Here is a 22070-nt window from a genome sequence, read left to right as displayed (position 1 = left end):
AGGAATCCCGGAGACGGTAGGCCCAGCAGAGCTGGAATTTTATCTGCAAACCCTGCTTAAAGAGGCTGTGCCTGAATTATCTGAGCGAGACTTGCTGATTGATAGAATCCACCGCATCCCTAAGCCAAAGGGACTAGATCCTTCTCTTACGCGTGACGTTATAGCGCGGATTCATTTTTACCACGCCAAAGATCACTTTCTCCGAAACCTGCGGCAAAATCCGACACCAACTGAATCCTTTAAGGACATTAAAGTGTTCGCAGACCTGTCCGCAGCCACGCTAGCGAAGCGGAAGGAGTTTGCGCAATATACACGTACCCTTCGTGAAAAGAACGTCCGTTATCGCTGGGGCTTTCCTGTAAAGCTGCTGATCTCGGTGAAGGGGCAGATGATCGCCTGCAACACTCCACAGGATGCCTCAGTCCTTCTACATAAGATGGATCTGCTCTCAATTGGAGAAAGCGTCAGTTCTGCAGAAGAACGTGGAAATAAGTCGGCAAGAATTGCGCCAGACTGAGAACAAACATGATTTCCAGGACTCCCTCACCTACTTTATCCTTCTGGATGTGCGGGATAGGAGATACGTAAGAACTTATCTCTTCTCTCCCCCCCATTGGGTCTGCTCTCCTGGTATTGGGGTGGTGGTCAACCCCCTAAGCAGACCCCCCTTTTTAGACTCTAGAATCCTGCTCATTGCAGTTTTAGGATGTCTAACCACTGTTTTCTTTCCGTTTTTACCTTTGCTAATGTTATGTTGTTTTTTGTTGTCCCAACTTGCCTGCGCTCTGATATGATGCCCACATATTATTGTCTCTACCTCAACCTCATAATGCCCTTTCTGCTCACACTTAGGTCGTTATATATTTTCTTATGGCGGGGCTGAAATTTTATTCTAACAATGTGCACGGTCTGAACTCCCCATTTCGCCGCTCTCAGTTGTGGCGGGATCTGCTTCGCAGCAAATGTGACGTGGCTTTCATCCAAGAGACGCATTTGGTGGAAACATTATCAAACCCTGAGAGCTCTTTAACAGCACTGCATCAAATACTACAGCAATTTTCCAACTGCTCTTATTATAAATTGAATGAGACCAAAACCAAGGTTTTAGATCTTCACTTGCCCGTAGCCACAATAGATAGGTTGAAGCAAATGTACCCCTTTCAATGGTCAGACCGGTCCATTCCATATTTAGGGATAGAGTTAGCACACAGTTCGGCTGAGACAGTTTCCATTAACTTTAATCGTCTAAGAAAAGACCTACTGGATGATTATTCTCGTATGGCGCAGGTGCAGTTATCTTGGGTGGCGAGAATCAATGCTGCAAAAATGTTATCCTTACCAAAAGCACTCTATTATTTCAGATGTCTTCCATTGCAGGTTTCTAAAAAATTGATAACCACACTACAAAAAGATCTTTTGGCGTTTATTTGGCAGAATAAGCACCCTAGAATCCCGAAGGCTTCCTTGTACCCTTCGGTTAGAGCTGGGGGGCTTGGGGTACCAGATTTGTATAAATATTATCTGGCCTCCTTGGCGGAACAGGCGATGGAATGGTGGTCTCCATCCGCTCCCCATAAGTGGCTGGAAATAGAAAGTGCGTTTGTTAAAAAGCATTCACTCCCAGCCATTCTAGCAGCTCATGAATTGGGAAGACTTTGCTATGAGGTTCCTCTCCCTACGATGAGAGCATCTCTTTTCATATGGTCATATTTGAGAAACATAAAGAAGTGGTTCACAGTGCCAAAGGGCAGCATCCCTCTCATAGCACTTGAATACCATATTTCTGATTTGAACATAAAAGGATGGTTGGATAAAGGAATAGATAAGCTGGGGGGCCTTTATACAATCTCCGGCCTAAAAGAATTCCAGTCTTTACATGACACATACTTCATCCCTAATACACTTTTTTACCAATATCTACAGATACGCCACTTGTTAAACAACTCCCCATTAACCCAACCTCACTCCTGTAAGAGTTTTTTGCAGCCCTATGTTACATCACCCTTGCAATTAAGAGCGAAGATCTCTGATGTATACTTGAACCTACTATCAGACCAAGATAGTGGGAAACAATCTTTTATGTTAAGATGGGAACAAGAGCTGGGTGCCGAATTTTCCATGAGTCAGTGGAGGGATGCAATGTCATGGTCCTACAGGTGCACTAAATGTCTAACTCATATAGAACAGGCCAGGAAAATACAACTCAGGTGGTACTTGACCCCCAATAGACTAGCCCACTGTTCATCTGGCTATTCCCCATTATGTTGGAGGAAGTGCGGGTCAGTTGGTACCCCCTTACATATGTGGTGGGAGTGCCCTTACACTAGAAAATTTTGGCACGCGATGGAAGCTCTAGTCCGGAAGGTCACGGATTCATCTATCAATTTGACCCCTGCTCTTACCATTTTGGGAATAGGCTTAGAAGTCATTCCTTCCAAGATGAGATGGGTAACGGCTCATTTGATAAGCGCAGCACGGAATGTAATAGCGAGGAGATGGAAATTGCCTCATACTCCGACGACATCGGAAGTAGTTGAGTCCGTTAATCACCACATGCATTGCGAACTAATGTTTGCTTCCTCTTCTTCTGTACGCATACGATGTCTTAATAACTGGATGCTTTGGTTATCTAGTCCCTATGCTGATCCCTTGCCGGAATGTCTTTGGTGACTCAGGTACATTTGGGGGTTGTGGGGTTGAACTGGGGAGGGCGAGGTTTGAGGCAAAGGTGGGGATATGCATATAAGGCTACAACACTTACCTCAACGTGGGCAAGATTATTGTGAGATTTATTGTGAGATATATTGGGACCTCTTTTTTGTTTTTGTTTATGTTTTCTGTTCTGTACTTTATGTATGTTTTCTACCTGAAAAATGTACTTTGATATGTTTCGCACTGTGATGTTATGTCATGAAGGGCATACATGTACTGTATTATGCAAAGTACTCAATAAAAACTATTGAATACAATCGCGGCTCCGGAACAAGCGAACGCCCATTGTCGCGCGTTCCCGCTGAAGTCTATGGGCGGGAACGCGCGACAAGACGCCCCAAAGAAGCTCCTGTACTTCTTGGGGCGTCTGGCGTTTTACAGCGCGATCGTACGCGCTGTAAAACGCTCAGGTGAGAACCATTCCCGTAGGGAATCATTGGTTCTTGCCTGTTGAGCGTTTTACAGCGTGTAGGAACGCGCTGTAAAACGCTCAGGTCTGAACCCAGCCTAAGATTATCACCTTCACTCAATAACAGATTGAGACAGCTGTTCATACTACATAGGAGCTATTTAACCCCTACTAGACTGCATAAAATGGGCAGATTATCTCATAGTAGATGCCACAGATGTGCAAAAGTTTTGGACGGAGGTCATAAACGTTCTTTCTACCATGGTCGCAGGCCCGTTGATGGTGTGCCCTAAATTGTGCCTTTTGGGAATAATAGAAGATGAAATATGGACACACCATACTTGCATTTTCCTCAGAGAAACCTTGTTTCTTGCTAGAAAAGCGATAGCAGTGAGGTGGGTGGCAGATAGAACACCCACAGTCAGCCAATGGAAATCCCTGGTGAACCAAATTATTCCTTTAGAGAACATACTATTCCAAAATAGGAAATGTCCTGAAAAATTCCAGAAGGTGTGGGGTAATTGGTGCTCCATGCTACTGACAGTTACTAACCATCATATGTATACTAGTGACTAACTCACATGATAAATGTCGGATGGAGTATAGGAAACACATCAATGAAAGTCACGTTCATTTTATTGGATGGAAACCATAAAATCTAAATGTTTATACGTGCATAAATAATACAATGTAACTGATATGTATAATGGACCTCATTCAATGTATGGAAAATACTTAGAACCATGATGATGCTTGATCTGTATCTGTAACATGTCTTTGTTATACTTCAATAAAACGAGTAAAATAAAATAAAAGTGTAGAGCAGCTAGGACTGGAGCAGCGGTGGATTGGTTGAGGTGAGGTAAAGTGGTTTTCTCACCGGAAAACCCTTTTTATGTGGAAAAATGGAGGAACGGATTGCACTTACCTGAAGAACTTTGTCAAACTCTGGCTTGGTGAGTTTGAGGTGACGTAATATGGGGAAGATACTCAAAACGGAGGTAAAGTCATGCCTGGAATTGGCTTTCTTGGCGGCCAATACAATATTTTCCCCTTCCAGAATAAGATTATCCAGCGTCTCCTACGGTAAATAAATGGAGATGGATCAGAGAATGTGGAGGAGTCCTACAACCACTCTGATCTCAATGAAAGCGTGGCTGACCTGAATGAGAGAATCAAAGGTTTTTTTCTGATGGTGCTCAGGAATGATATCAAGCAGAAGCTGGTACTCGCTCTGTGCCAGACGCACAAAGGAACTGATGCAGTAAACGTAAGTATCTATCTCAAAATCCAGGACATCGTCCTTCCCTGGAAGAGGCAACAAAGAAAAGTCTGTTATAATGCTAGAAACGGCCTTGGATCTACTGTATGCCACAGGTATGAAAGCCTCAAGTGGACCTCAAAGTAAGGATTTGCTGCTGATTACTTCCACAGCAAACCCACCAGGCCAATCTGCATGGAATAGTATGGATTTTGGTGCAGATTTTGACTTCACCCATAAAAATGAATGGGATAAACACAGTAAAAGTTGACATATTGTGGGTTTTAAAGTACATCTGTCAGCTGATTTGTCCCTATGAAACAGGCTGGCCAGTTACATGTGCGCTTGGCAGCTGAAGGCATCTGTGTTGGTCCCGTATTCATATGTGCCCGCATTGCTGAGAAAAATGAGGTTTTGTTATATGCAAATGAGACTCTAGGAGCAACGGGGGCGTTACCATTACACCTAGAGGCTCTGAAATCTCTGCAACTGCTACTCCCTCTGCACTTTCATTGACAGGACCAAGAAGTGAAAACGTCATCACACCTGGCCCTGTCAAAGTGGAGAGGGTGTGGCAGTTACAGAGAAAGTGAAGCCTCTAGGTGTAACAGCAACACCCCCTTTGCTCCTAAAGATTCTTTTGCCTATAGTAAAACTTCATTTTTCTCAGCAATGCAGGCACATATATACATGGGACCAACACAGAGCACGTGCAACAGGTCAGCCAGTTTCAAAAAGTACAAATCTGCCGACAGATGTCCTTTAAAGGTTATGTATACCTTTGGGGGGTAATTTTTTTTATTATTGCATTTTACTCATTTTGAGCTAAAAATCATTTTTTCAATTAGTCTTTATATAAAAAATGTTTAACCTCTGTCTCTGTGCAGTCTTGGGTTTCTCTAGTAGCATGCTTTGTGTTTTTTTTACTCTGTACCGTCAGACAGCTCAGCTGACGGCTCCTTTTCTCTGACCTCGTAAACTTTCTTTATGGCTCAATTCTTATCTTACTGATAAATAATGTGGCTTAAATAAGGGTTTACAACCTTTTAGTAATTAAAAGATAAGGTATATTAGGTGACCAAACGTGAAAAGTACAATTCACACAGCTAGACAAACAGTTAACCCTTTGTGACAGAATGGCCCAATACTTTAAATAAAGACCAATTGAAATAAACAAATGAGTCAAACACAATCATAAATAAAAAATGCCCCGGTAGCCTTTAAAATTAGTGTTGAGCGAACTTGTATTTTAAGTTCGGCGTCTAAAGTTCGGGTTATCGAAGAATCGCGTTATGGATTCCGCTACCACGGACCATAACTTGGTCCGTGGTAGCGGAATCCATAACACGATTCTTCGATAACCCGAACTTTAGACGCGAACTTAAAACACAAGTTCGCTCAACACTATTTAAAATCTTCACCCCAGGGTCAATTTCCATGCAGAAAATTTCCAATACGTTTTTAAAAAATCTCATCCACTTGCTTGGTAATGTAATCTACTGTAGGTTTTACCTGTGTAAATCCACGGGTAAAATGCGCATCAATTCAATCCCGTAAGGACCTGCCCTATGGGTTGGTCCAAAGGCAGCAGAAAATTCCCCAGCGAATCGACAGCAAAAGTGCGACATGCGGATTGTGCTGTAGCTCTGCGGCGGATTTCACCACTCTACAAGGGGTCAAAATCCCCAGCAAAGATTAACACGTCTCTAAAAATCCACATTGCAACTCGATCTTTGCATGGAAAATTTCCACTTTTGCTGCTACTGTATTCTGCGGCATAAATCTATGTGAGACGTAAAGGAATACCCATCACCAGGGGAGCCAGTACTCACCTAACGGTGTACCGTGTTTCTCCCCCACAGCATCTCCGTGGTATCTGCTACGTGAATCTTGTTCATTACCTAATACGTATTTAGGGGGAGAGCGTTACCAGTACTTCACGCTGAGGCCTGTGCCACGCAGAGTGGTTGTCCGGTGTCCGAAAGAGAAAAAGGTCCAGCAAGGGGAAGGATCTGTAGATGCTCCTCACACAAACCAAGGGCAACCCAAAAGACATACAGGCTACATTCTTCTATCCAGCTTATATTCTAACCTCAAGAGCTAACGCAATTAGACGTGAGACATAATCTACGAAGTAATAATATACTCCATTACGTAGTAGAAAAATAAAATAGTACAGGTTTTGTCAGAAGGATGTAGCCTGCATTTAGTTAGCAGCCATCCCCTCTCCTGACATTTCCGTTTTAGTACATACTTGCATTTCCCATTCAATAACAATTCTGGAGTAGTGTTGAGCGAACTTGTGTTTTAAGTTCGGCGTCTAAAGTTCGGGTTATCGAAGTATCCCGTTATGGATTCTAAATTCTGTTATGGTCCGTGGAAGCGGAATCCATAACGGGATACTTCGATAACCCGAACTTTAGACGCCGAACTTAAAACACAAGTTCGCTCAACACTATTCTGGAGCATCTTTTCTTAGAACTTTCTATAGTGTTGCTCCTCTGTTATCCCTCCTGGAAATCTATTAATACATTTACAAACAGCCGCTGCCATTCTCCTTGTCAATGGGGCATAACCCTACATAGTCCAATCAGTACTGAGCACGTCAGACTTTATAGAGACGTGCCAGATTGGCAAGGAGAACGTTGCCCATTGACGCATACACTTCCAGGAGATGCAACAGAGGAACAGCACAACAGAGTCCCCTGAAAATCAGCCCCTGAATTGTAATTTTTGGGCAAATGCGTGACTGAAAACACACTTGTGAGGAGAGATGTTAGATCCCGTGGAGAAGCACTTTGGGTTCCTGCCACCAATTTAAGAGTCACACCAAGAAAAGTAAAGTAAGTAAGATTTTGATCATCTGCATTTACCTTCAAGGACGCTGAGGCCGGACCCTCCCTTTTTCCCATCAAGCCCGTACTGGGAGTACTGTTTGAGGAGATTTTGAGCCTTTCGGATAGTGCCTGTCACCAAGAGGAGAGCGGGAAGAAGAGAAGAGCAACAGGGGAGGGAAAAAATCTTGGAGAATGAGCAGAAGATATCCAAACACCAAAACACAGATGAAAAAGCTCCGGGGTTGGGGAGATTAGAAAGGTGCGTTCACCCTGCGAGTTAGGATCACATACAATGGTGTTAGAGGGACCGCTCCCCACAGCATGCTGATACATCTACCAACAAGAACGTTTAAACATTTTTATTGTTTTCAAGCCGAAATATAATCAGATCCAAAGTGTGCCCGTCTCCTAAAGTGATGCCATATTGCTAGGATGTGGCATCGCTTTATGATCAGTGGGTATTGGGATCCCCACTAACACTGAGAATGAAGGAGCTGTAGCGAGTACTCTCACCCCTGTTATCCCCTGCGCGGCTGCGCTCCGGGCCACCCGGCTGCACCCACCCGCATTCACTTCAATGGAGCTGTGCGGCAGCGGATGGTCAAGAGAAAGGCTGGGAGAGCGCCGCAGCGCTGTGTCCACTTCATTCTCAGGCCTAGAGGGGGTCGGAACCCCCCAAGCTTCGTCTAATGTGTATCACCACCTCTAAGTAGAACAAATGCAACTCTCTCGAGTTTTAGGTAGGAAATTGGAGTCGCTATACCTTTTTCCGATATTTTGGCTTGATGACACCCTTAAGATCAATGCTGTTATTTCCTTAGATTAGATTTAAAATTTGACGGCACAGAAAATGGAGTTGGCCTACAGTTCTGATACGCTTAGTCTTGCGGCAGATTACCAGCATGCCTTGGACACAGAATACACCCAGAGTTCATTAGATTTGCAGCAGATCCACCACCAAGTAATGGACAGCAAGACAGGAAAGGGAAATACTTGTCTCCCACCCTGAACCCCGGACACACGGAGCAGCCGTTACTCTGGGGACGCTGCAGGCAGACAACACAAGATGTAACATTAATGACAGTATACATGAGACATTGCACTGAGGTAACAGTATTCTGCAGGGAACTGCATGACATGACAGCATCCAATAGGTACTGTACCACTGCCATCCAGCTGGATGCCATCCGATGCCCGTAATAGCTTTGTACCCATGGCTGACTACCATGGTATGCAGCAACATAAAGGCAGCAGCGACGCTCGGATTATTTAGATAGAGAAGCGGGCTGGAAGCAGAGTTATACATCATCTCTAGCGTGTTAAGAGACTGCAAACACCTTCACGTATGTGTGATGCGTGTTAATGCTGGCGCTTGTGCACGGCTTATTTTTACCTGGCATGAAGACTGCTTGTCGTCGGGACATACAAGAGAGGAAATAACCGAGTCATTATACCCCAGCAGGGGGAAAAGATGGGAAATACTTCTCATTTATGGTGAACTGAGACTTGTATGAAGACGGAAATGATGGGGTTCAGGAAGGACAAACCACATGCAAGAGGTATTTTCATCTTGAGCATTAAAGGGGTATTCCAGTTACAATAAGTTATCCCCTATGCATTGGAACTGTTAGATCAGCGGGGGTCTGACCACTGGGACCCACTCAATCATGAGAATGGGCGTCCCATGTCCCCTGTTTAAATAGGGCGACAGTCAAGCATGTGCACTGCTGCTCCATCCAATCGCTAAGAGACTGTCAGAGCGGCAGCTTGCATGCTTGACAACCGTTCCATTCATACAGGGGGACACAGGACCTCAGTCATGGATCAGTGGAGGTCCCAGAGGTCAGACCCCCACCAATATAACAGTTATACTATATGCAATGAATAGGAACTAACTTATTGTTACTGGAATACCCCTTTATGGCTCACGTACATACATGTTTTGCGACCCGCAAATCGCAGATCCGCAAAACAAGTATTCCAGCAGAGTGTCTGCCGCCATTTTTTTTTTTTACTCCTGCAGAAATGTACTATACTTGTCAGCAAAACCGACAAGAATAGGACTTTTTTTTTTTTTTTTTGCAGGGCCGTGGAACGGACATACGGATGCGGACAGCATCAGGTATTTATTGTACATTCTGTGGATAGGCCACAAATGCTTGAGAGGAAATACCCCTTTAATTATATTTTCTGTGATGAGTAGGATCATGGTATTCTAGTAATGGTGATGAACCCTGCTGGTCTTATATTCAGTGTGAACCTACACAAGTGGGCACAGAAATGAGCGAGCCTAGGAGAAGGCAGCGAATGTCATTAGATTAATGGGATATAACGAGAAGGGTAGTATAGCTCATCGGGGACCTGCATACATAAGAGTTCAGCTCTGGCAAGGGATGGATCACCAGTCTCCTTAGTAGATATGCCAATCCTTCTGACTATGCTGCCAGATCCTGCACAGAGAGATTTAAAGGGGTTGTCTGGGTTCAGAGCTGAACCCAGACATATCTCCTTCTTCACCCATGCTCCGATGCTCTCCCTTGCCCTGCGCTGTATAGGGCAAAGGCTTTTTTGTCTACAAGCTTACACTGCTAGTTGGAGGCTTCCGCCTAGCAGTGAGCCCGGTGACGTCACCGGCACTAATGGGTGGACTTTTAGTGCGTACCTAGCCAGTGACGTCACCGGCACTAATGGGTGGACTTTTAGTGTTGAACTACCCTGTTTTACAGGCTAGGGCACCGCTAAAGCCCACCCATTAGTGCCAGTGACATCACCGGGCTCACTGCTAGGCGGAAGCCTCCGCCTAGCAGAGACTTGGTACGTCACCGGATCTACTGAAAAAGCCATTGCCTTACGCGATTTAGCACAGGGCAAGGGAGAGCATCAGAGAATGAAATGCTCAACTCAGAGGGGCTGCCTGGGTGAAGAAGGGGATAAGTCACCTTTAAACCCGGACAACCCCTTTGACCACTAACTGCCCAGCATTGTAGATCTCCGGTCTGACCTGGTCTCTTGGCCGGTTTCTTGGTCGGAGTGTCCTTCCTCTTGTTTTGCACAGCGGGAGAATAAGGAACGCCAGAGGAAGAGCTGTTCTTTCGGAAATGCTCTTTGAGACCTTTAATAGATCGGTCCAGTTGGCTGGAGCGAATCTGGCAATACACATTCATGAAGTCTGGAAGAAGAATGAGACATAAAAAAAAAAAGATCATATAAATGTTACAATACACTCAAAACTGGAAAATGTGACTGCAGTAAATGGTGTGGTTATCCTAATTCCTCCACATCTCAACCATAGGGCATATCCATCAGGGCAGCCTGACATGTGCTGTTCTGTGTGGTGTCAGTTGACACCCAGCCCCATACAGTGCATAGAATTATACCATCCAAAGCCTAAATATAAGTGGTACCCATAAACAGAGGCTAAAGGACCTTTTACAAGGGCCGAGGATTAGGATAATTATTGTGAACGAGCGCTTGTATGAATGCTCAGTCCTGATAATTACCCTGTATAAAGGTGTCAGCAATCCCCTGCTCTTTCATCAAGTGATCGTATATTTTAGGAGGCACGTAAAATCATTTGTTGGCAGCACGTAGTCCTGTGTAAACATGGATGTGCCACCAGCAAACAATATATCCGATTTTTTTTTTACGAACAATCGATGCGGAAGGGATAAATGCTGCAGGTAAATGCATCGCTACCTCAAAGCGACCATTAGGTTTCAAAACATTAATCTAACAGACATTGTAGGAAGAAAAAAAATAAATCACCTAAAAATGTCATGGGTCACTATACTATACTTTACTATATTTCCTCACCTTGGTTCCTCCCGTATTCCACCAACCACTGAGAGATGCGGATAATGTCCTGCAGGATCCCCTCTGGAAGGTGCTCCAGCACCCCTTCCTCCTGGCCCTCAATCTCCTCATCTGTACCGATCAGGTCCAGGATAAGAATAGGAGGAACCGGCTTACTGTGCCTCTGCAGGAGGTTCCGGAACTCGCCGTCCAGGGAATCTTTACCTTTTTCAAATAGCGATTTCTGCAAAGGTTAGCACGCTGTGTCACCAGTACAGAAAAAAGTTCAATAGTAACTAAACTTTTGAATCAATTTTTTGTTAACATGTCTCTAATGCCATAATAATACTTTTTCTAATATAGTTTATTAATGTTTTTTGTATTTTTATTGCATTTTTCCCTCCCTAAAGCGCACGTTCTGTGCTCTTAAAATCTACTTTTCTCCACACCACCGACTTCTCAGCGGTGTACGGAGAACACATTTTCTCAGTGAGGACACAATGCCTGTGCACCCCGAGGTTTATTACATCCTGGCATAGCACATGGGTACCTGTAACAAGGTGCTATGCCAGGATTAGCTGAGCAGAGCGGGCTTCTGCCTGTGCCTGCTTCACTAAGCTAAGAGTCAGCTCTTAGCTTATCCTCTAGATAGGCCATCAGTATCTGATCAGTGGGGGTCCGACACCAGAGACCGCCACCGCAGCGGTTTGAGAAGGCACCGGCGCTCACCATTCACCAGCTTCCTTCAGCTCACCAAGGATAGTGTCGTACATAGCCGAGTCTCTTCCACGTCAATGGGGCTGAGCTGTGCTTAGGCCATGTGACTGACGTGGCCTAGGGAAAGCCGCGCCGCTACTAGGTCATCAGTAAAAAGGTCTCAGAAAACTTTTTTAATGTGATTTATTTTCCTCGCCAACGAACTTCAGAGAGTTTTCAAACTCATGATCATGATAAAGCGTTAGAAAACTCAGAACTGAGTTAGGGCTCTTGCTCACAACCGTATGACCTCCGAGATATATGGTCTGTGAGCGGGCCATATGTCCCGAAGTGGCATTGATCGTACGCACGGGAGCGCACAGCATCATAGATTACAATGATGCTGTGAACGTCGTGCCGCCCGCGGGACTATTGTCCTGCACTCATATGATCTTATAAGTGTGGGACAATAGCCCCGCGGGCGGCCCGACGTGCACCGCATCATGGTAATCTATGATGCTGTGTGCTCCCGTGCGTACGATCAATGCCGCTCTGGGACATATGGCCCGCTCACAGACCGTATATCTCGGAGGGCATACGGTCGTGTGCATGAGCCCTTAGAGATGTATTGCTTGGTGGGGTCCATGCAGGCATATGGACAGCTAAAGCAGCTGTGACGATCCATCAAACAAGGCTCCATATCTCAGCCTCCCATACTCTCGTTACTGCGATATTCTTGGTTACTACAGTCACATCTGATCTATGCTTTATAGGGTTTCCCCAAGATTTGTTCAAATTTGTCAGGAAACTTAAAAAAAAAAATTACTTTTAAAATATCCCGTGCCACCGCTCTGGTCCCCACTGGGCCTGTAGTAAAGGGGTCACATTCAACAAGGCCAGTGACGGGATACAGCCGTCACTGGAAAGATGTATGACACAGATGTATAACCCCTGTGGGCCCAGTGGAGATTTAAGCAGCAATGAGGGAGCGGCAGGACATTCGAAAGGGGAATACGTGTTTTGTTTTCCTACTTCCTGATGAATTTTAACACCTCTTGGAGAACCCTTTTAATATGTAGTTCTCGCCCTAGAATACATTTGTGCAACATCACTGGACTAGGACAAATCTATTACCATCCTGCCCTCTGCGGGGGTCATGCCTCTACTATTCCTGCTAGAAGTTTATGAATGAAGTTAAAACTGGGCGTTACCAGGACAGGTGTGTCCCTGCGCAGTTTAAAGCGCACTGACTGGATAGTGTCAGACTGTACAGAGACCCCTCCACCAGGAGAGGTGACAACGCCTCTTTTAGCACAATACTGCAAGCACACGCCTAAGGGGGTCAGCTGCACTTAACGTACCACTCGGTTTAGTTCAGGGCTGTCTGGATTGTTGTCTTGAAAATATTCTACTGCCTTCTGAATTTTGGCGATACAGCTAAGGTATTCCTCTAGTCGTCCTGATGGTCTAAGAAAAAAAAAAAAAAAAGGGGAAAATATTACATACAATGTAAACTTAGATGAGCAAGGGAAGCGAATGAGCGCAACAGGGGCATCCCCATAAGGGAGAGGGGGATACTTTTTTTTGGTCATGTATACATTTGACTATATGTATATATTTGTAGAGAAAGGTGAATAGGGTCACACTCACCTTTTACTACACTGCAGAAAAGACGAGTGACAACGACTAAGCTGTTTGCCACATTTTCATTATAATTTATGAAGGAACTGAGTATCTAAGTGGCTTTACATCACGTTTTATGGCTCCGTTTGACATGTACATTAGAAAAAAAAAAGGATACAAAAAAAAAAAAAACGTAGCCACCACGTTCTTATATCCTCCGGTAGAAATATAGAAAATATATATTTTTTTGTACAATGGAACTCTATGGTAAACGGATGCCACTGAATTGCATCAGTCTGAGGCATCTGTTTAACGTATACGTTAAATGGTTGGGAAAAACGTGATGTGAACCCAGTCCTGTAATTAAAAAAAAAAATTACGTCCATATACTAACTTACTAGCAAGCTTGTGTTGGGACTTACACAGTCAAACAGACGCAGAGCAGCAGTGTAAAGTACAGGTAAGAGCAGGTACACTCCCGATTCCTTTCCATAGCTCAACTGCAATTAGTGATCATAAACTAGAGCTAAAAAGTGGTCATACGCGATAGAAAATTAAATGAAAATGAAAATCAGGTAAGGATCACCGCTTGGCGCTGGCTTGTATGACATTTTTCTTTTCTTTTATTTGGGGGTGCAAGACCATACAAAAAAAAGGTACATATATGCGAGAAAGAATCACCCCCTGAGACCAGGAGCAATGCTATGGCTATGACATGAGTGCTCTGTGGCCTAAGACCCAATCATTGCTTCCCTTATTACATGGTCGCCATCTTTACCCTCAGCTCCACCGGTCAGATTCAGAGGCTGCAAGACAGTGGTGACCGGACTATGGAGGTCAGCTGCTGTCCCAGAAATACACCCTTGAGTTCTTGCCAGATTGTGTTGTGGTGACCGTCATTTTCACAGGAAGAATAGCACTGCATGCTAAGCTATATATGACTAATGGAGCCTCTGATACAAGTGTGAACATAGCCTTAGAGGAGAAAACAAATGAACCAGAAAAGACAAGAAGCTAACCTCCCTCTATGCACTAAAAAAAAAAAAAAAATCAGACCTAAAGAGCACAAGTAATGTCCTTAAATGTTGGATCTCAACATTTATAGGATAGTTTAGGCCATAAATGTCCAATAGGTAAAGGTCCCCACTCTGGGATCCGCTCCTGTCTCAAGAGCGGGACCACAACGTGAATCAAGAGCACACTGCAAGTGTGAGCAGCTTGGGTGTTCCTTCTCAGAAGACCCTGGTCCACTTCTTACCCGTCTTTGATGACCTTTTCTGTTTCTGTAGCCACATGGTAATAACTAATCACGTGATCGAGGCAGGAAAGAGTGCTGTCCACATTCTCCTGCAGTCTCTGTAGCGTCTCTGTTTGCTTGTGGACGGGGATGATGGAATTTTCCAACTTCATAAGTCGGCTCTCGAAGGAAGAAAGGATGGACACCTGCGAGAGAAGAAGAAGCTGTGATAACTGGCCATGTCACTGAAGGCCCGCACCTTCTGGGATAAGTCACAAATTGAATGGAATTAGTTATTCTTCACAGATAGGTTACAGAGGTCAGCTTAAAGGGGCTGTCCACTTATAGGTGATAAGTACCTGTTCAGAGAGGGTCCGACCACTGAGATTCCCACCGATCCTAAGAACGAGGTCAAGCATATGAAATGCCACTCCATACACACCCTACGAGAGTGCCGGAAAACTAGATTTTTGTACTTACCGTAAAATCTGTTTCTCTTTCGTTCATTGAGGGACACAGTATTGACCTTGGGTATGACTATTGCCCCTAGGAGGCGACACTAAGCAAAAAAAGTGTTAGCTCCTCCTCTCAGCTATATCCCTCCTGCAGAGACTGAGCTAATACGTTTGTATAAAAGCAGTAGGAGCAGCCAGGAAAAGCCAACAGCAAATAATAAAAAGTAAGAAAACCGGAGATGGGTCATCCTGAAGAACCAAAAGGACCCATCTAGGAGAACCAGTAATGTACATGCAGGATGGGAGCTGTGTCCCCCCCCCCCAATGAACGGAAGAGAAACCGATTCCACGGTAAGTACAAAAATCTAGTTTTCTCATCCGAATCATTGGGGGAAACAGTCTTGACCTTGGGACGTTCCAGAGCAGTCCCCGGGGTGGGTCATAAACGAAGAAGCCATCCGGCCAATCCAAGGACCGCTTTCTGCAAAACTCTATGCCCCAGAGAAGCGTCAGAAGATGCAAAGGAGTGCACTCTGTAAAACTTGGAAAAGTGTGCCCAGACGACCAGGCAGCCACCCTGCACCTCTGAAAGGCCGAAGCCCAACCATTGCCTGAGCAGAATGAGCAGTAACCCGGAAAGGTGGAGCCCGGCCACTGATGTGGTACGCTTCCCCCATGACCAAACAAATCCATCAGGAAATGGAAACTTTGGAGACAGCCAGCCCTCGTCTCGGTCCCTCTGGAATGACGAATAATGAATCCGTCCGTCGGGAAGAGAACATTTGAAACAGAGAGATGTGAATCAAAACCAGATATCCGCTGATGATGAAGGACAACCGACAGGCAAGAGCCACTAGATCCGACACCCTGCAGACGGAAAAGAAATGCCACCAAAAAGGCCACTTTGCAGGACAGTAAGCAAAGGCAAACTGAGAGGACTGGAGAGCACTGAGCACCAGATTAAGGTCCCAAGGATTCAACTGAAGCCAATAAGGGGGCGCAGCCCCCTCCCCTGCAAAAAGGGGAGAAAGTAGGGATGCCTGAAGGCAGAGGCCCCACACACCATACCGGACTACCAGAAATGAAGAACACTCCAGCGGGACCATGACAAACAAGTCAGGGCTAGAGAACCTGGACCAGCACCACTCGCGCAGGCACCCCATAGCAGAAAGGGGGCATACAAGCCCCAAATGGCTATGAACACTTAAGAGTATGTGGAGAAAGTACAACTACTCGCCCTACGAAAGGAGAGAAGTAGAGAAGGCTAATGCGGCTCAGTAGGGAACCAGCATCTAGGGGTGACAACAAGGACCATACGACCGCTCTACCCGGGGAGGGGAGCCATGAAAACAATACACATATGTGAATAAGTGCATACCCAAAACCACACGGAGGCAACGCTGATGCTGTCACCGTTGCCTGTAAAGGCTCGAATCCCGCTCTCTAGAAATCGGCAGGTTATACCATGCACTGAAAGACGCACTAATACCTACGAGAAGTGAGCAAACCCACCAGCTGAAACCTGTCATGTTATGGGCAGATGACCGCACTATAGGGAATGCGAGTACCTGACAGCCCGCGCCTCAGGAACCCCATACATATAAGGCCTGGAGGATCTATCACACCTGGTGATGGCAGAACATGAGCACAGTGCCACCTGTGAGAAGGAAATGTAGGCACTATCACAGCTACAATAGCGAGAAGGTTCCACCCCTAGAAGGGAGACGATGAACAGAAATACTCCCCACAGAAGGGGCACGGAACAAGAGTAGCCATAAAATCTATGGCCAGTGCAAGGCTGCCTCATAGGGGGGAGGCCATAGCCCAACTATGGTTTCCAGGACCAGAGGAGAGGCTCCCCCTGAGAATGAGGACAAACAGCAGTAAACACCCAGAATATGGTGCTAGCGCCATCCTTCACTTGAGAAGCAAGGAAACTGACAAGCAGCGCATCTGCTCCATCTACTGACAGAGAATGGATGTCGATCGTGTTGAGTCCACAGCCTGTCAGCTACCGTCCCACCTAAGAAAGATGGAAAATGCGATAGAGCATCACTCGGTGGACTGAAGAGGGAAACCTGACACAATGTTTGCGGTCCACGGGTAGTGCAAGCCCTACTGGTTGTGCAACTACTCCACCAATAGAAGGAGGGTAATGCTAACGGATCTGCAGTATGGAATTGTGGTGCCATTAATCCACCTATAGAAGGGGGAAAACCAAAAGGACAGAGGACATCCAGTATTAGTGCAATTACTCCGCCTGCGGAGGGGGTAATGTAACAGGATGTATGGTATCCAGCGGAAGTGACGTTACCCGCCCAATGAAGGAGGGTAATGCAATAGCCTGTATAGGAACCAGTGGTAGAGCAACTACTCTATACAAAGAGGGTAATACCACAAAATGTACAGTATACGGAGTAAGTGCAAATACTCCTATTACGGAAGAAGAGTAATGCTAGCGGAAGCATAGGATCCAGTGATAGTGTAACTACTCCGCCGTGAAAGGAGGGTAGTGCTACAGGACTTCTGGTATCCCGTGGTGGTGTAAATAGTCCGCCTATGGAAGGAGAACAAAACAATGCTACCTGATGTACAGGAGCCCACCGAAGGTGCCAATACTCTGCCCAAAAATGTGAAAACACTTCGTCCTTTAAAAAAAAGGGAGGGTAATGCTACCAGCCGAACGGCACCCACTGGAATTACAATTACTCCGCCCAGAGTTGTCCAGAGTTAGTGGCACTACTCCGCCTATGGAAAGAGAATAATGGAACGGACTGTACGGTACCCCATGGAAGTGCTATTACCCTGTCTATGGAACGCCTAATACTCCGCCTAAGAAGGAAGTGTAATGCTACCGACTGTACGGTATCCAGTGCAAATTACTCCGCCTGTGAAAGAAGTGTAATGCAACAGGCAGTACAGCATTCAATGTAAATAATTACTCCACCTATGGAAGGAGGGTGATGCTATAAGCTGCACGGTATCCAGTGCAAAAGCAATTACTCCGCCTTATGAAAGGAGGTAATGCTACAGGCAGTACAGCACCCAGTAAGTGCAATTACTCTGCCTCTGGAAGGAGGCAATACTATAAGCTGCCCAGTATCCAGTGCAATTACTCCACCTATGGAAGGAGAGTAATGCTACAGCAGGCATGCTCAACCTGCGGCCCTCCAGCTGTTGTAAAACTACAACTCCCACCATGTCCTTCTGCAGGCTGATAGCTGTAGGCTATCCGGGAATGATAGGAGTAGTAGTTTTGCAACAACTGGAGGGCCGCAGGTTGAGCATGCCTGTGCTACAGGCTGTACAGCATCCAGTGTAAGTGCAGCTACTCTGCCTTTTATGGAAGGAGGGTATAATGCTACAGGCTGCACGGTATACATTGTAGGTGCAATTACACTGCCTATGGAAATAGTGTAATGCTACAGGCAGTACCACATCCAGTGTAAGTGCAATTACTCCACCTATGGAAGGAGGCAATACTACAGCATCCAGTGAAAGTGCAATTACTCCACCTATGGAAGGAGGTAATGCTACAGGCAGTACAGCCTCCAGTGCAAGTGCAATTACTCCGCCTATGGAAGGAGGGTATGCTACCATGTAACTAACACTTTTTTTGCTTAGTGTCGCCTCCTAGTGGCAATAGCTATACCCATGGTCAATAGTGTCCCCCCCAATGATACGGGTGAGAAATAATCTTCATCAGTCCGGTAGACTTTGAATGGAGAGTAGTGTCCATGTTCGACCACTGCTTCATTTAAAGGGCTTCTGTCACCCTACTAAACATATTTTTTTTTTTGTGTAGTTATAATCCCTATACTGCGATTTATGCCTACATAATGTGATTAATCATTTTGGTTCAGTAGATTTTGCTAAAAACGTACTTTTATATTATGTAAATTACCTTGCTACCAGCAAGTAGGGCGGCTACTTGCTGGTAGCAGCCGCATCCTCCTATCATAATGACGCCCCCTCCGCTGTGTGAGTGACAGGGACAGGGAACAGGATCGTTCTCTGCTGGCCCTGTTTGCATTCAAAATCTGGCGCCTGCGCCGTACCTGTCTTCAATCGGCGCAGGCGCACTGAGAGGCAGCCGCTCCATCCTCAATGCACCCGGCGCAGGCGCATTGAGGATGGAGCGGCCGAGCGAGCATCCGCCTCTCAGTCCTGTCCATTTTGCGGACAAGAATAGGGATTTATATAATGGGCCTCCTGTTCCGTTCCGCAAATTGCAGGAGGCACAGGGGCGGCATCTGTTTTTTTTCGGATCCGCAATTTGCGGACCGCAAAAAACGTCGCGGTCGAATGAACGAGTCCTTGCACTGAGAGATGAGGCTGACGGTTGCTGGAAGGGGGCGTTCCTTCCTGGCAATTGCCAGCTCGTCAGTAGAGACCATATTTACATGCAGCGATCTCCTCCACAGTATGGGGGGGGGGGGGGGGGGTTGATCACTAATGCCATCGCTCATCCCCGTACAGAATCACTGTGTGCCGGCAGCAGAGGCTGTGTAGATGCACAATCTGCTGCCGGCAAGCCATGATTTAGGCGACCGCATAAAAGATCCGACTACATGATGAACAAGCGTTTCGGCCGCACCTTCACACCGGCAGATTATCACTAACGAGTGGTGGTACAAACGTCCTCCAGTGATAATCCGCCCGAACATCAGGCAGTGTAAAGGGGGCTTCTGGCTACAGTCACACATGGCAGATTTGCTGCAGAGACTTTGGAGACCGTTCCATCTTGCAGAAATCCATGCAGAAACACCCCCTGGGGCTCCAGGACACTGGCCAGAATTCACACGTCTGGTTTTCTGCACGGATCTGCAAATCGCGCCGTGCACCAGTGAGGGCCATTTTTCGTGCATTCAAGCAAATAGGTGTGCGAGAAAAGCAAGGAGCACACAGGCGCCCCCCATTTCTGCACACGTCTATGTCGGCCATACTGGGCACTCACCATATTGTTGGTCAGCTGGTCGCTCTTATCCAGGCTCTCTTTGATGAAGGTCAGCATTTCCTCTTCCTGCAATAAAGGTCAGAAGACACGTTAGCTGTACACTAATCACACTGACAACAGCAAGGCGCACAGCCAGCTGTCGACTTGTTCTCACATTTCAAGGAGGAATAACAGAGGTACAGAATGTCACCAACTCAACATCACCGTAATGAGTATCACAGTACTAGGTCGTATGACAGTAAATATTAGGGGTTATGGATGTGAAAATGCTGCAGGACAATGCAAGTCAAGGGGCCCTACTGGACAGGGAAAGGCTGTCCTGGCCGCGCATGCGCACTGAGTGAAGCTCGCTGCAGCGCCATCCTCTGTTGAACGGAGGTGTATGCAGCCGCACGCATCACCTGCTTCAGCTTCTCCTCTATCTCCCTCTTCCTTGAGGACGCGTCCTCGTTGGGGATCATCGCGTCAGATTATTATCCGATATGTCAGAGACAGGAGCGCAGGACGTCCCCTCCACCCTTCCTGACACACACAAGGACCTGATGACGTCACGATCACATGACCGTTACGTCAGCGTGTCATGTGACCGCGCAGGTTTGTAGCAAACAGGGAACGGGAGGGACTGAGGAGGAAAATAATGCAGTCCACAATGTGCCCTGCTACTACCCCAACTGCTTACCTTAGTGTGGGGAGAGGAACGCCGAACGCTACATTCACATGGCCGGCAAAACAACTGGCAGTTTTTTATGGCCATTTTTGGATGATTTTCATATATATATTTATTTAAATCCCAACCCCTCCAGTATACATAATGTCTCCCATAGTGGCCTCCAGCATTAATAATGTCCTCCAGGGTGGCCTCCTGCAGTAATAGTGGCCCCCAGCATTAATAATGTCCTGCAGAGTGGCCCCCAGCAGTAATAATATCCCCCAGAGTGGCCCCCTGCAGTAATAATGTCCCACAGACAGAGTGGCCCCCTGCAGTAATAGTGGCCCCCAGCAGTAATAATGTCTCCCATAGTGGCCTCCAGCATTAATAATGTCCTGCAGTGGCCCCCAGCAGTAATAGTGGCCCCCAGCATTAATAATGTCCTCCAGAGTGGCCCCCAGCAGTAATAATGTCCTCCAGATTGGCCCCCAGCAGTAATAATGTCTCCCATAGTGGCCCCCTGCAGTAATAATGTCCTGCAGAGTGGCCCCCTGCAGTAATAATGTCCCGCAGAGTGGCCCCCTGCAGTAATAGTGGCCCTTAGCAGTAATAATATCCCCCAGAGTGGCCCCATGCAGTAATATTGTCCCACAGAGTGGCCCCCTGCAGTAATAGTGGCCCCCAGCAGTAATAATATCCCCCAGAGTGGCCTCCAGCAGTAATAATGTCCTGCAAAGTGGCCCCCTGCATTAATAATATCCCCCAGAGTGGCCCCCAGCAGTAATAATGTCCCGCAGAGTGGTCCCCTGCAGTAATAGTGGCCCCCAGCAGTAATAATATCCCCCAGAATGGCTCCCAGCAGTAATAGTGGCACCCAACAGTAATAATGTCCCGCAGAGTGGCCCCCTGCAGTAATAAGCCGTAATAAGGTCCCCCAGCATTAAAGGGGTTGTCTCACTTCAGCAAATGGCATTTATCATGTAGAGAAAGTTAATGTATTGTATTGTCCATATTGCTTCCTTTGCTGGCTGGATTCATTTTTCCATCACATTATATACTTCTCGTATCTATGGTTGAAACTAGGGATGAGCGAATCAACTTCAGATGTAACATCCGAAGTCCATTCGCATAAAACTTAGTTCAAATACTTTACGGAGCAGGAGCTGCGTACAACGTGCAGCGAGCGGGCACTCCGTACAGTATTAGAATGTATTGGTTCCGATGAGGCGAAGTTATTGCTTTGCGAAGTCTCGCGAGACTTTGCTCAATAACTTCATAAATTATTGTGTACTGTAAAAAAACATTTCCCAAACTCAGGTTCGGTCCCAAGTGGTACATTGGAACCGATCCCAAGTTTGGGAAATGGTTTATAACAGTACAAATTAATTTATGATGTTATTACCCGAAGTCTCGCGAGACTTTGCAAAGCAATAACTTCGCCT

General features: G+C 46.1%; 1 protein-coding gene across 8 annotated transcripts in view; it reads right to left on the bottom strand.

Moving 5' to 3' along the window:
* The window catches only part of EXOC7 (exocyst complex component 7), a 56211-nt gene extending 35688 nt beyond the window's left edge, over positions 1–20523 (bottom strand). Inside the window, exons 1-11 of one of the 8 annotated variants that reach the window (XM_044296225.1) lie at positions 20381–20523; positions 19980–20045; positions 14589–14773; positions 13069–13174; positions 11033–11255; positions 10221–10388; positions 8613–8624; positions 7256–7348; positions 6215–6283; positions 4284–4429; positions 4050–4202 (exon numbers count right to left, since the gene is read on the bottom strand). In XM_044296225.1, coding sequence (XP_044152160.1) covers positions 4050–4202; positions 4284–4429; positions 6215–6283; positions 7256–7348; positions 8613–8624; positions 10221–10388; positions 11033–11255; positions 13069–13174; positions 14589–14773; positions 19980–20045; positions 20381–20440 — 1281 coding nt within the window. In that variant the 5' untranslated portion in view covers positions 20441–20523. Of the gene's footprint in view, positions 1–4049; positions 4203–4283; positions 4430–6214; positions 6284–7255; positions 7349–8612; positions 8628–10220; positions 10389–11032; positions 11256–13068; positions 13175–14588; positions 14774–19979; positions 20046–20380 lie in introns of all 8 variants that reach the window. The other 7 variants (XM_044296217.1, XM_044296220.1, XM_044296218.1 and 4 more) reach the window with 7 other exon arrangements.
* Between the last annotated feature and the right edge of the window lie 1547 nt (positions 20524–22070).

The sequence above is a fragment of the Bufo gargarizans genome, chromosome 6, assembly GCF_014858855.1.
Source record: "Bufo gargarizans isolate SCDJY-AF-19 chromosome 6, ASM1485885v1, whole genome shotgun sequence".
NCBI classification, from domain to species: domain Eukaryota; kingdom Metazoa; phylum Chordata; class Amphibia; order Anura; family Bufonidae; genus Bufo; species Bufo gargarizans.
The sequence above is the reverse complement of the archived record's forward strand: the minus strand, read 5'-3'. Positions and strand labels throughout refer to the sequence as shown.